The sequence below is a fragment of the Ictalurus punctatus genome, chromosome 13 (genome assembly GCF_001660625.3).
Source record: "Ictalurus punctatus breed USDA103 chromosome 13, Coco_2.0, whole genome shotgun sequence".
NCBI classification, from domain to species: Eukaryota; Metazoa; Chordata; class Actinopteri; order Siluriformes; family Ictaluridae; genus Ictalurus; species Ictalurus punctatus.
Window position 1 is genome coordinate 3,806,555 of NC_030428.2, and position 13,848 is coordinate 3,820,402.

The following is a 13,848-nucleotide window of genomic DNA, read 5'->3' on the forward strand; positions in this document are numbered from 1 at the left end:
CAGTGCGATTATTCGCAAATGGAAGAAACACAAAAGAACTGTCAATCTCCCTCGGCCTGGGGCTCCATGCAAGATCTCACCTCGTGGAGTTGCATTGATCATGAGAACAGTGAGGAATCAGCCCAGAACTACACGGGAGGATCTTGTCAATGATCTCAAGGCAGCTGGGGCCATAGTCACCAAGAAAACAATTGGTAACACACTACGCCGTGAAGGACTGAAATCCTGCAGCGCGCGCAAGGTCCGCTGTTCAAGAAAGCGCATATACATGCCCGTCTGAAGTTTGCCAATGAACATCTGAATGATTCAGAGGACAACTGGGTGAAAGTGTTGAGGTCAGATGAGACCAAAATGGAGCTCTTTGGCATCAACTCAACTCGCCATGGGTCATGGATGGATATTCCAGCATGACAATGACCCAAAACACACGGCCAAGGCAACAAAGGAGTGGCTCAAGAAGAAGCACATTAAGGTCCTGGAGTGGCCTAGCCAGTCTCCAGACCTTAATCCCATAGAAAATCTGTGGAGGGAGCTGAAGGTTCGAGTTGCCAAACGTCAGCCTCGAAACCTTAATGATTTGGAGAAGATCTGCAAAGAGGAGTGGGACAAAATCCCTCCTGAGATGTGTGCAAACCTGGTGGCCAACTACAAGAAACGTCTGACCTCTGTGATTGCCAACAAGGGTTTTTAAACCAAGTACTAAGTCATGTTTTGCAGAGGGGTCAAATACTTATTTCCCTCATTAAAATGCAAATCAATTTAAAACATTTTTGACGTGCGTTTTTCTGGATTTTTTTGTTGTTATTCTGTCTCTCACTGTTCAAATAAATCTACCATTAAAATTATAGACTGATCATTTTTTTGTCAGTGGGCAAACGTACAAAATCAGCAGGGGATCAAATACTTTTTCCCTCACTGTACGTTTGTGTGCTCGAGCGTCCGAATGCTGTGTCGTAACCGCCCTCACCTCAGGATGCAAGGTGTTCTTTGACTGAGGGTCATGGAATATCTCACTCTCAATTTCTATATACACTTTTGGGTCGTTTTAAAGATCCATTTTTTTCTTATGTTAAAAGAACCAACAGATAATATGACATCCTTCAATTTGGAAACATTATAGAATCTCGTTATGAAAATTCAAATAGGTCAATCTCCTTACCAGGAGGTACCTCACCCCGATTTATCATCACACGTGGGGTTAAACAAGGCCCTATTTCTCCAATTCCCTTTGTAATGAAAGAAATTATTTACAGAAATGCTTTCTATTTTTATTACAAATTCAAACATGGCTCCGTTAAAGGTACTTGGGCAACCAGTAATCACCAGCCAGTTAGCAGATGATACAAGCATCTCTATGAAGCAGCTAACGGAAGTTCCCAAGATATTACATACAATTCAAATTTTCTCCAAAGCCTCCGTTCTAAAGCTAAATTTGAATAAGTGTGAGCTAATGCCGGTTCAGCAAAGACGCTTAACAGAGGCTTACAGCGTCCCCATAAAATCCACAGTTAAATACTCGGGCAAGTAAATATCCAAAGACTCAACTGAAAGTGAAAATATGAATGTGTGGAAAGTAGTAGATGAATAAAGTAAACATTGCTCATGGTTATTAAGAGATATTAGCTTATTGGGTTGAATATTTTATCTATCCTGCATACTCAAAGTAGAGCTATTAATAAAGATAAATCAGGTTGATTTTGATTATATCTGGATCAGGAAAATTCATTACATTAACAGAGCAGAGATGACCAAAGAATTTAAAGATAGAGGCCTACAAGCCATCGGTTTTAATTGTATAAATGGGACCTTGAAAATTAATTGGTTAAAACCTTTCCTCAACAACAACTTCTGGTTCCATATTCCCAGAGAAATATTTAAGAAATTGGGAGGGATCAGATTTTTACTTGGATATGATTTCAATATTCAATGTTTACTGATTAAATTATCGCAGCATCACCAGCAGGTCATGTTATATTGGAAACAGTTGCACCTCCAGGATTATTTTCTATGCTGTAATTACAAAACTAAAAGATCGGAGACCCCCACTTTGAAGATAAAACCTTTCGTAGCATGTGAAAATATGCTGTTATATTTTTACTGTTTAATGTTTTACTGCAGAATCACATAAAATCCACCATTAAATATTGTTCATTTACACACACACACACACACACACACACACCAAGGCCCTACCTGCTTTGCAGAATAAACCAGTTAGACGGTGTCAGTAAAACTAGACGGCTCTATTTTGTGTCGAGGGGAAAATAAACCATTTCAGGAGTAAAAACACAGTGAGTATCTAAATCTAAAGCTATAATATATGAACACACTGAATGTACACCAGATGCAGAAGAGTTTTGTGGGTTTGTACTGAAGTTTGAATGTACACAGGTTGTTTTATGACTTGATACCGTGACTATTTCCTGTAAGTGAACTCTGTGCTGATACAGGGTTTGATTTAACACACCGATGTTGGAGTGAAGTAAACGTGTGTCCTGCTGTAATCTGGAGGAGACATGACCTCCAACATGAGTGTGTCTGGAGACCAGGACTTAAAGAAAGACGAGAGGTGAGTTACTTTTCCATTCACCAGCAATAATTACACACCGTCTCATGGGAACAGATCTGTGTCTCTAAACACTCACTAGTTTACAGAGGAACTAAACTTTGGTTTAAGGTGTTTAATAGCAGTGAATATATCACTGATCTGATCTAAGAACAGTTTAGAGAAATCATTCACTGAGAGAAGAGTGAAAAGGACTGTGTAATGTGGAGGAGAAGTGCAGTGTAGCTTTGGGTCAGTGAACTCTACAGGCTTTAAGACCCAGCTGAGTCAGTTATCTGTGATTGGGACTCCTGACATCAGTGTAATTCCTGAGGTATGAGGCGTGTCTCCTGTTTGAATAAGTGTGCAGACTGTAGCTGAATTAAAAAGATGGAATTATTGGTGTTTAATGATGAACACATTGTGTAACAGTGCTGAGACAGCAGAGTACAGTCAAACCTTGGATTGCGAGCATAATTCGTTCCGGAAGCGTGCTCGTAATCCAAAGCGCTCGTATATCAAAGCGATTTCCCCATAAGAAATAATGGAAACTCGGATGATTCGTTCCAAAACCCAAAAATATTCATATACATAATAATGATTAACACAAAATACCATTTTATATTTTTACTATTTAAATTTAATATAAAGTAATCCAATTTATTAATTATTGTGTAGGACGACATTCACTGTTACTAATGGAATCACTGCTGTCTGTTGGCTCGCCGGAATCTTTTTCTTTTTGTACGACATTAACAAGGAACCTATCCAGTGACACTCGCTTTTGCCTCCTTTTAAGGATTCCTCCTTCGCGGAAATGTGACATTGCATTGCCGTTAAACAGATTCATCGCTCGCACTGCTACAGTCTTACTCGGGTGGTGCTTTTCTACAAAATTTTGCGCTGTTTCCAACATTTTACACGCCTCCCTAATCTCATTTGAAGTGAGGGATTTTCTCTGTGTTTTTCTCCTCCCTGATCAATGGGCTGCAGTAATGGAGTGGTGTTGGGAGGAAGGAACTTGACCTTAATGAACTCAAATTCCTCCAGTATGTCATCCTCAAGGTCTGGAGGATGAGCAGGGGCATTATCCATAACCAGCAAGACTTTGAGTGGAAAAAGGGAAAAAGTTCTAAAAGGTATTTCTTCACTGCATGACCGAAGACCTCGTTGATCCACTCACCGAACAAGATACGAGTGACCCAAGCCTTGCTGTTGGAACTCCACATAACGTTTAACTGGCTCTTCTGCACCCTTGCATTTCTTGAAGGCTTGTGGATTCACGGAATGATACACGGGCAGGGGCTTGACTTTGAAAGCGCCACTTGCATTAGCACAAAACAAGAGGGTGAGACGGTCTTTCATGGGCTTCTGACCAGGAATTGCATTCTCTTCTGCTGTAATGTAGGTCCTCTTTGGCATCTTTTTCCAAAAAAGCCCCGTGTCATTGCAGTTGAAAACTTGTTGCGGCAGGTAACACTCGTAAACCATGAGCTTCTGGAAATCGGCAACGAAAAGAAAAAAAGAAAAGCAGCGTATACGTACCACTCGTATTGCAAGACCTCGCTCGTATATCATGTTAAAATTTATTACAACTTTTTGCTCGTCTTGCGGAACACTCGCAAACCAAGTTACTCGCAATCCAAGGTTTGACTGTATTAATTATTGCTGATATTTCTGTTCTAATTACAGAATGATGGAGGGAAAGAGATCAGACTCACCAGAATCCAGCTGTGTGTCCATGAAGAGTGACCGGTCAGTGGGTGTTCCACTTAACTTCAGAGACGGAGCCAGTTCTCCTGATATGAGGTCAGTACAGTGAGGTGTTTTACAGCAGTGTTCCACCTGATCAAACTCACTGGTCTCATTATGAAGCCCTTCATGAGCTTTATCAGGTGTTGAAGCAGTAAAACACTAAAGTGTGCAGTGCTGCAGCTCTCGGACTGGCAGTGAGGAAAACTGCTTTAAGAGTTCAGTTCAGCCTGCAGTCCCTGAGCTGGAGGGTCTGTGGTGCTACACAACAACATTTACATCTGGGACATTAATGACTAGACCACTATTTTTTCATAAACATGTTAGTGTCAGTGAGGAAACCCTGAAATCAGTGTATTGTGTTAAGAGGATAGTGTTAAATATCTGTCTCTGTATGTATTAGTGTGTTGTGCAGCTATGAATACATATAGTCTATATTACATCATGTGTTTTATTTGTTCACAGACCACAAAAGAAGAAATCAAACATCTGCAGAAATCAGCTGGACTCCATATTCAAGGTGTGTGTGTCTTTTTAATGTGTGTAACTTGTGTGTGAGTAGGTTGCTGTGGTAATAGAAAGAGACCTTTCTTCTTTTCATAAAATAAAAGCATCTCTCAATGTGTAACATTCTAATATTTAGATGTGTTCCTGTGTGTTTCTAACCAGGAGCTGGAACACAAAGTCATCACTCTGATAAAGAATGAGCTGAAGAGGTTTAGGAAGCTCCTGAGTCCAGATTACCCAGCATGCACTGAGAGGGAGGTGAAGGATGAGGAGGATCTGCACAGTGTCAGAGAGGGAGCGCTGAAGATCACACTGCACGTCCTGAAGAACATGAACCACACAGATCTCGCTAACACACTGCACAACAGTAAGAGTTCTGAGTCATGGCTTTATTCCATCAGGTTCACTTTAGAGAGAGGAAATAGTTTTAGATATGAACACCTTTATTTTGAAGTTTGAGTTTAGTATCATGTACATCTGGTGCTTTTCTGTTCTGTTCGTGGTCCAGTTTGTGATTACTCTGTAAACTGGTCCTGTTCCTTCAATAATATTTAGTCCATGAATCAGGAATGAACAGCAGCATTTGAAAGAATTTTACGTTTTATATTGTGCTCAGTGATTTTGCATTAAAACATGTTATTACTTTGTTTATTAGAGTCTGTGGCTTCTGTGTATCAGACAGAGCTGAAATCCAGCCTGAGAGAGAAGTTTAAAAGAATTAATGAAGGAATCTCACAGCATGGAAGCTCAGCACTTCTGAATGAGATCTATACAGATCTCTACATCACAGAGGGTTGGAGTGGAGACGTCAATAACGAACATGAGGTGAGACAGATTGAGACAGCGTCCAGGAGACCAGCAACACAGGAGACGCCCATCAAATGTAACGAGCTCTTTAAAGACAAGTCCATCAGAAGAGTGCTGACTAAAGGAGTTGCTGGAATTGGAAAAACAGTCTCTGTGCAGAAGTTCATTCTGGACTGGGCTGAAGGAAAAGCAAATCAGGACGTCACCTTCATGTTTCCACTTCCCTTTCGAGAGCTGAATCTGATGAAGCAGAGAAATCTCAGTCTGATGGAGCTTCTTCATCACTTTTTCCCAGAAATGAGAGAACTAGAATTACCAGACTGTGACTCCTACACAGTGGTGTTGATCTTTGATGGTCTGGATGAGTGTCGACTTCCTCTAAATTTCCAGAAGAATGAGAGATTGTGTGATGTGACAGAGTCAGCCTCGGTGGATGTGCTGCTGACAAACCTCATCAAGGGGAACCTGCTTCCCTCTGCTTTCCTCTGGATAACCTCTCGACCAGGAGCAGCCAATCAGATCCCTCCTGAGTGTGTAGACCAGGTAACTGAGGTACGAGGCTTCAGTGATCCTCAGAAAGAGGAGTACTTCAGGAAGAGGATCAGTGATCAGAGCCTGGCCAATAAAATCATCACACGCATGAAGTCTTCAAGAAGCCTCTACATCATGTGCCACATCCCAGTCTTCTGCTGGATCTCAGCCACTGTTCTAGAGAGAATGTTGGGTGAAGCAGAGAGTGGAGAGGTCCCCAAGACTCTGACTCAAATGTTCACACACTTCCTGATCTTTCAGATCAAACACAAGGACCAAAAGTACCATCAGAAATGTGACCCTGATCCTCAGCAGACCAGAGAGAGTATCCTGGCACTGGGGAAACTGGCTTTCCAACAGCTGGAGAAAGGAAACCTGATCTTTTATGAGGAAGACCTGAGAGAGTGTGGCATTGATGTTGGAGAAGTGGCAGTGTACTCAGGAGTGTGTACCCAGATCTTCAGAGAGGAGTTTGGGCTTCACCTGGGGAATGTGTTCAGCTTTGTACATCTAAGTGTTCAGGAGTTTCTGGCTGCTTTATACACATTTCTCCACTTTATTTTTAGAAAGACAAATGTGTTAGTGGAGCAACGCACTGGACTTTTCCATTTCTTCAGCAAGTCAACCATGTCCGATTTCCTCAGGACTGCAGTGGACAAGGCCTTACAGAGTGAGAATGGACACCTGGACCTGTTCCTCCGCTTCCTTCTGGGTCTCTCACTGGAGTCCAATCAGGCTCTCTTACGAGGCTTAATGCCTCAGACAGGAAGTAGCTCTCACAGCAAACAGGAAACAGTCGAGTACATCAAGGAGAAGATCAGGGAGAATCCATCTCCAGAGAAATCCATCAATCTGTTCCACTGTCTGAATGAACTGAATGATCATTCTCTAGTGCAGGAAGTACAGACTTACCTGAACAGAGAAGGTAGCAGTCGTCTCAGTGGAACCAGACTCTCTCCTGCTCAGTGGTCAGCTCTGGTGTTTGTGTTACTGAACTCGGATCAGGAGCTGGATGAGTTTGATTTGAGGAAATATGACCCATGAGAGGAATGTCTTCTGAAGCTGCTGCCAGTGGTCAAAGCCTCCAGAAAAGCTTTGTGAGTATTTTTATTTATAAATGTATTACTGCATGGTTTGTTATTTTAATGTAACACTGAACTGCACTGTTTGGATTAATGCTTGTTAATAGTTACTCTAATTAGCGTTAAACAAACCTCTGGTACTGTTACATGTCAGGATTTCCCCTTGAAGCAGCGTGCTCTTAGCACAAATGCGCTAGCACCTGCTTTTATGTTGTTGACAGTAGTGACATTTGAACACATGTGTTTGTTTATGTTTCTGTCATGTCTCCTCCCTGTTCTGTCATTGGCTGGGATTTCACATGTGTCTGAATCGCCCTCAGCTTTGAGCATTTACGACACCGATCATGTCTACACACATATACCGTGCACCTCCCAGCACACAACGCGGAATATTATAGTAGAATAGAAAAGAAACTACGATAGATAACCATAGTCATAGTTCAGGTCATGTTTCATGGTTCATGTTTAGATTCATAGTCATAGTTCATGTCATGTTTCATGTTTAGGTTCGTTAGTTTAGTTCACGCTGGTTTCTCCGCTGCCAGTCCCTCGCTGTAGCTTATGTTTCATGTTTTGTATCTCGACCCTGTTTTCCGTGTCCACGACCTTGATTCCTGCCTAGCCCTGTGTATGCCTGTTTGCCGATCGTCGGACCTTTTGCCTGTTTTTGGATTACGTTTTGGACCACGTTTTGGATTTGTCTGCCTGTCTGTCTCCTAAATAAAACTGTTATCCTGCGCTTGCATCCGTCTGAACTTCCTCACGTCACGATACGTGACAGAATATTCTGCCTATCATGGATGCAGCAGGAGAACGGAGAGGATGCAGAACCCGGAAGTCCATGCCAATCATCCCCGCCTTGGACTCGATACAGTTTCCACAAGAGACTTTCGTGGTCCTTCCCGATCGGTATGATGGGTTCTTTGGCTACCCGGACTATTTTTTGGTAGATTGTCAGTTCTATTTCTCCAGCCTGTTTGACCCGAAGCCAGAGAAGAAGCAATGGATAAGGTTCATGGTGTCCCGGTTTTTTGGCCCAGCTCGCAATTGGGTGCAGCGATTAGCAGCTATGAGATCCCGGGAACTGGAGAACAGTAGGCAATTCATGGACCTGTTTTTGAAGGAGTTTGGAGAACCAGGGCAGAGCTACAACCTGGATAAGCTGTTGAAGGGAGTCAATGTGGCGAACAAGGCTGACCTACCGTTCCACATGCATCATGAGTGGATGAACCACCAAGTGTATGTTAACACGGACAACCGAGCTCTGCTCATGTCCAAGCCTGCTGACCCAGTTGACCAAGTTCCGCTTATGTCCAAGCCTGCTGACCCGGCCAACCAAGTTCCATTCACGTCCAAGCCTGCTGACCCAGTTGACCAAGTACCGCTCATGTCCAAGCCTGTTGACCCGGCCGACCAAGTTCCGTTCATGTACGAGCCTGCCGACCAAGTTCCATTCACGTCCAAGCCTGCCGACCCGGCCAACCAAGTTCTGCCCATGCCCAAGTCTGCTGACACGGCCGACCAAGTTCTGCCCATGCCCAAGTCTACTGACCCAGCTGCCCAAGCTCCGCTCAAGCCCAAGTCTACCGACATGGCTGACCAAGATCCGCTCAATCCTGAGGTTAACCTGGTGACCTCAGTGCCCCCGTATGAGGTAATCTCCCACCCTCCCTCCCCTGTAATGGATCTTGTTCGGTCTGCCCGCTCTGCTGAGGACACTGCTCGGCACCCCTGTTCAGCCAAGAGCGTCACTCAGCACTCCTGCACCACTGGGTACGGCACTCTGTTTCCCTGCTCAGCTGAGGTCGTCGCTCTGCCTTCGTGCTCGGCTGAGGTCGTCGCTCTGCCTTCCTGCTCGGCTGAGGTTTTCTCTATGCCATCCTGCTTCGCAGAGGACGTCGCTCTGCCCATATGTTCCGCTGAAGACGTCGTTCCTCTTAGTTGCGGCGCGCCATGTGTCACTCCCCCTTCCTGCTCCACGGAGGACTTCGTTTCCCCCTCCTGCGTTGCGGAGAGCTTCGTTCATCCCTTTGGACTCACAGAGACCCACGCTCTTCTCCCTGGCCTCGCAGGGGACCTTGCTTCGATTTCCTGCACTGCTGAGTACAGCGCTCTGTTTCCATGCTCCGCTGAGGACTTCGCTCGGCCTGCCTGCTTGGCTGTGGTCATCACTCTGCCTTCCTGTTTCGTCGGGGACGTCGCTCCGCTTCCCTGTTCCGCCATGGATGTCACTATGCTTTCCTGCTCTGCTGTGAATGTCGCTCTGCTTTCATGCTCCGCTGAGGACGTCGCTCTGCTTTCATGCTCTGACGAGGACGTTGCTCTGCTTCCCTGCTCTGCCGTGTACGTCGCTCTGCTTTTTTGTTTTGTCAAGGATGCTGTGCGGTCTCCTGGCTCTGCTTGGGACATTCTGCCCAGGGGACCGGGGCCGCCAATGGAGATGAATGTTTCAGGGCACTCTGTGAGGAGTGTCCTTGGGGGGGGTTCTATCACGATTTCCCCTTGAAGCAGCGTGCTCTTACAGTGAGGTGAAAAAAGTATTTGATCCCCTGGTGATTTTGTACGTTTGCCCACTGACAAAGAAATGATCATTCTATAATTTTAATGGTAGATTTATTTGAACAGTGAGAGACAGAATAACAACAAAAAAATCCAGAAAAACGCATGTCAAAAATGTTATAAATTGATTTGCATTTTAATGAGGGAAATATGTATTTGACCCCTCTGCAAAACATGACTTAGTACTTGGTGTTAAAACCCTTGTTGGCAATCACAGAGGTCAGACGTTTCTTGTAGTTGGCCACCAGGTTTGCACACATCTCAGGAGGGATTTTGTCCCACTCCTCTTTGCAGATCTTCTCCAAGTCATTAAGGTTTCGAGGCTGACGTTTGGCAACTTGAACCTTCGGCTCCCTCCACAGATTTTCTATGGGATTAAGGTCTGGAGACTGGCTAGGCCACTCCAGGACCTTAATGTGCTTCTTCTTGAGCCACTCCTTTGTTGCCTTGCCCGTGTGTTTTGGGTCATTGTCATGCTGGAATACCCATCCACGACCCATTTTCAATGCCCTGGCTGAGGGAAGGAGGTTCTCACCCAAGATTTGACGGTACATGGCCCCGTCCATCGTCCCTTTGATGCGGTGAAGTTGTCCTGTCCCCTTAGCAGAAAAACACCCCCAAAGCATAATGTTTCCACCTCCATGTTCAATGGTGCGATGGTGTTTTTGGGGGGTCATAGGCAGCATTCCTCCTCCTCCAAACACCGCGAGTTGAGTTGATGCCAAAGAGCTCCATTTTGGTCTCATCTGACCACAACACTTTCACCCAGTTGTCCTCTGAATCATTCAGATCAATGCAACTCCACGAGGTGAGATCTTGCATGGAGCCCCAGGCCGAGGGAGATTGACAGTTCTTTTGTGTTTCTTCCATTTGCGAATAATCGCACCAACTGTTGTCACCTTCTCACCAAGCTGCTTGGCCATGGTCTTGTAGCCCATTCCAGACTTGTGTAGGTCTACAGTCTTGTCCCTGACGTCCTTGGAGAGCTCTTTGGTCTTGGTCATGGTGGAGAGTTTGGAATCTGATTGATTGCTTCTGTGGACAGATGTCTTTTATGCAGGTAACAAACTGAGATTAGGAGCACCCCCTTTAAGAGTGTGCTCCTAATCTCAGCTCGTTACCTGTATAAAAGACACCTGGGAGCCGGAAATCTTTCTGATTGAGAGGGGGTCAAATACTTATTTCCCTCATTAAAATGCAAATCAATTTATAACATTTTTGACATGCCTTTTTCTGGATTTTCTTGTTGTTATTCTGTCTCTCACTGTTCAAATAAATCTACCATTAAAATTATAGACTGATCATTTCTTTGTCAGTGGGCAAACGTACAAAATCAGCAGGGGATCAAATACTTTTTTCTCTCACTGTTGCACAAATGCGCGAGCACCTGTTTTTCCGTTGTTGACAGTAGTGACATTTGAACACGTGTGTGTGTGTTTGTTTCCGTCATTAGCTGGGATTTCACATGTGTCTGAATCGCCCTCAGCTGTGAGCATTTACGACACTGATCATGTCCACATATATACCGCGCGCCTCCCAGCACACAATGTGGAATATTATAGTAGAATAGAAAAGAAACTACGATAGATAACCATAGTCATAGTTCATGTCATGTTTCATGTTTAGGTTCGTTAGTTTAGTTCACGCTGGTTTCTCCGCTGCCAGTCCCTCGCTGTAGCTTATGTTTCATGTTTTGTATCTCGACCCTGCTTCCGTGACCACGACTTTGATTCCTACCTAGCCCTGTGTATGCCTGTTTGCCGATCGTCTGACCTTTTGCCTGTTTTTGGATTATGTTTTGGATCACGTTTTGGATTTGTCTGCCTGTCTGTCTCCTAAATAAAACTGTTATCCTGCGTTTGCATCCGTCTGAACTTCCTCATGTCACGATACGTAACATTACAGAAGATTGTTTCACTTTTTACACTAACACGTTACGTCTGCACTGAGATCTGGGCCATATGGACAAAACCTTATATCACCATTTATTACCTTTTCTCTAAAACTGATGAAAATGATCTCTACAAAATAACTGCATGTATTCATGACTGCTTTTTGATCATTTTGTGAATTAAACACCAGTGAAAGGCACATTTTCTTTTCTCCTTTTACTTGAAAGTGACATTGAACAGAACTTCACTATGGAGAGCAAGAAAAACATAACACTGTCACCATGGGAACAGTATGAATACAACGTGTGTGTGTGTGTGTGAGTTAAAGGTACAGGAGCAGTGTAACTGTGTAACTACAGTGCATATTAAATTGTTTTAGACATTTTAAAGCTCACACATCTGATGTTATTTTTTTATTTATGCTATGCTAACAGAAAGAATAAGTTAATATTACCTTTCTTACATTTTATTGCCTGTTTCTGTTCTGTTTCACCAACGAAATATTTCCAAACAAAGCCACAGCACGTCCTGCTCCTTTTTGTTCAAACAAAAAACCATCTGTTTTCAGTCCTGTAAGGATCATAGTTACTATAATAATTTATTATTATTATTATTATTATTATTATTATTATTATTATTATCAGTTACAACGATCCTTCAATGAAAACAGATGGGTTTTTTGTTTGATCAAATGCTTTATTATGATAAAGCATTTGTTTATAATAATTGTAGTAGTAGTAATAATAATAATAATAATAATAATAATAATAATAGTAGTAGTAGTACTGATGTGGTGTCCTGTCCTCTGATTTCTGTGTGTAAGAGAACACACTCACATTTCTGTTACATGGTACACTTTAGCTGGATTATGGCTGTGTTTGTGGTCAGAGTTCTGATATTTCATCATTTCTCTTCCAGGCTGTGGGGGTATAATCTGACAGAGGAAAGCTGTAGAGTTCTGTCCTCAGTTCTCAGCTCAAACTCCTCCAGTCTGAGAGAACTGGACCTGAGTCACAATAACTTGCAGGATTCGGGAGTGAAGCTGCTCTCTGCTGGACTGGAGAATCCACACTGTACACTGGAGACACTGAGGTACACACACACACACCCCAACAATAGTAATAATAATAGTAGTAGTAATAATAATAATTGTACTGATGTGGTGTCCTGTCCTCTGATTTCTGTGTGTAAGATAAACACACACATTTCTGTTACATGGTAAACTTTAGCTGGATTATGGCTGTGTTTGTGTGTTTGAGGTCAATGTTCTGATATTTCATCATTTCTCTTCCAGGCTGTGGGAGTGTAATCTGACAGAGGAAAGCTGTAGAGTTCTGTCCTCAGTTCTCAGCTCAAACTCCTCCAGACTGAGAGAACTGAACCTGAGTAACAATAACCTGCAGGATTCAGGAGTGAAGTTGCTTTCTGCTGGACTGGAGAATCCACACTGTACACTGGAGACACTGAGGTACACACACACACACACACACACACACACACACACACACACACACACACACAGAGCAGAGTTTTAATAAACACAGCTACATCCAGTTTCCATCTGTGTTGAGTGTAATTGTAGTGATGTGATATATTGTCATTCTTGTGTGTGTGAGATGGAAAGTAAATGTTCTGTATATAAAGATTTTGTGTAGTTGATGTTTTCAGAGCTAAAACTGAGTGTGTTAAGTGTGAGAATGTTTTTGTTTTGCAGCATGTATAAATGCAGTATTACAGATGAAGGTTTTGCTGCTCTGGCTTCAGCTCTGAGGTCAAACTCCTCATCACTCCTGAGAGAACTGAATCTGAAGGGTAATAATCCAGGAGAATCAGGAGTGAAGCTGCTCTCTGATCTACTGAAGGATCCACACTGTAAACTGGAGACATTATAGTGAGTTACTGACTTACTATCTCTTTACTCTACTCTACTGTATCATACTGAATAATGTGTGTGTGTTGGTGTTTATGCTGATGTTGTGAGTTTACACTGATGCTCTTCTGTCTTTCAGCATTAAGAAGCACAAACTCACCAGGACTGTTGTATGACAGGAGTCTCATCTCAAACCTCTTCTCCAGGATAAAGCAGTTTTGGTGAAGAGTTAGAAGCCGTCCCACATTTCCAGCAGTTTGGGAGCTAAATCATTAAACTTAAAGGGACAGAGCAGATACAAAG

At 43.2% G+C, this 13,848-nt stretch overlaps 1 protein-coding gene across 1 annotated transcript in view; it reads left to right on the forward strand.

The window, feature by feature from the left end:
• Positions 1-2,312: 2,312 nt before the first annotated feature.
• The window catches only part of LOC128628722 (NLR family CARD domain-containing protein 3), a 32,052-nt gene continuing 20,516 nt past the window's right edge, over positions 2,313-13,848 (forward strand). The window contains exon 1 of the mRNA XM_053685306.1: positions 2,313-2,569. Coding sequence (XP_053541281.1) covers positions 2,517-2,569 — 53 coding nt within the window. The 5' untranslated portion in view covers positions 2,313-2,516. The remainder of the gene's footprint in view (positions 2,570-13,848) is intronic.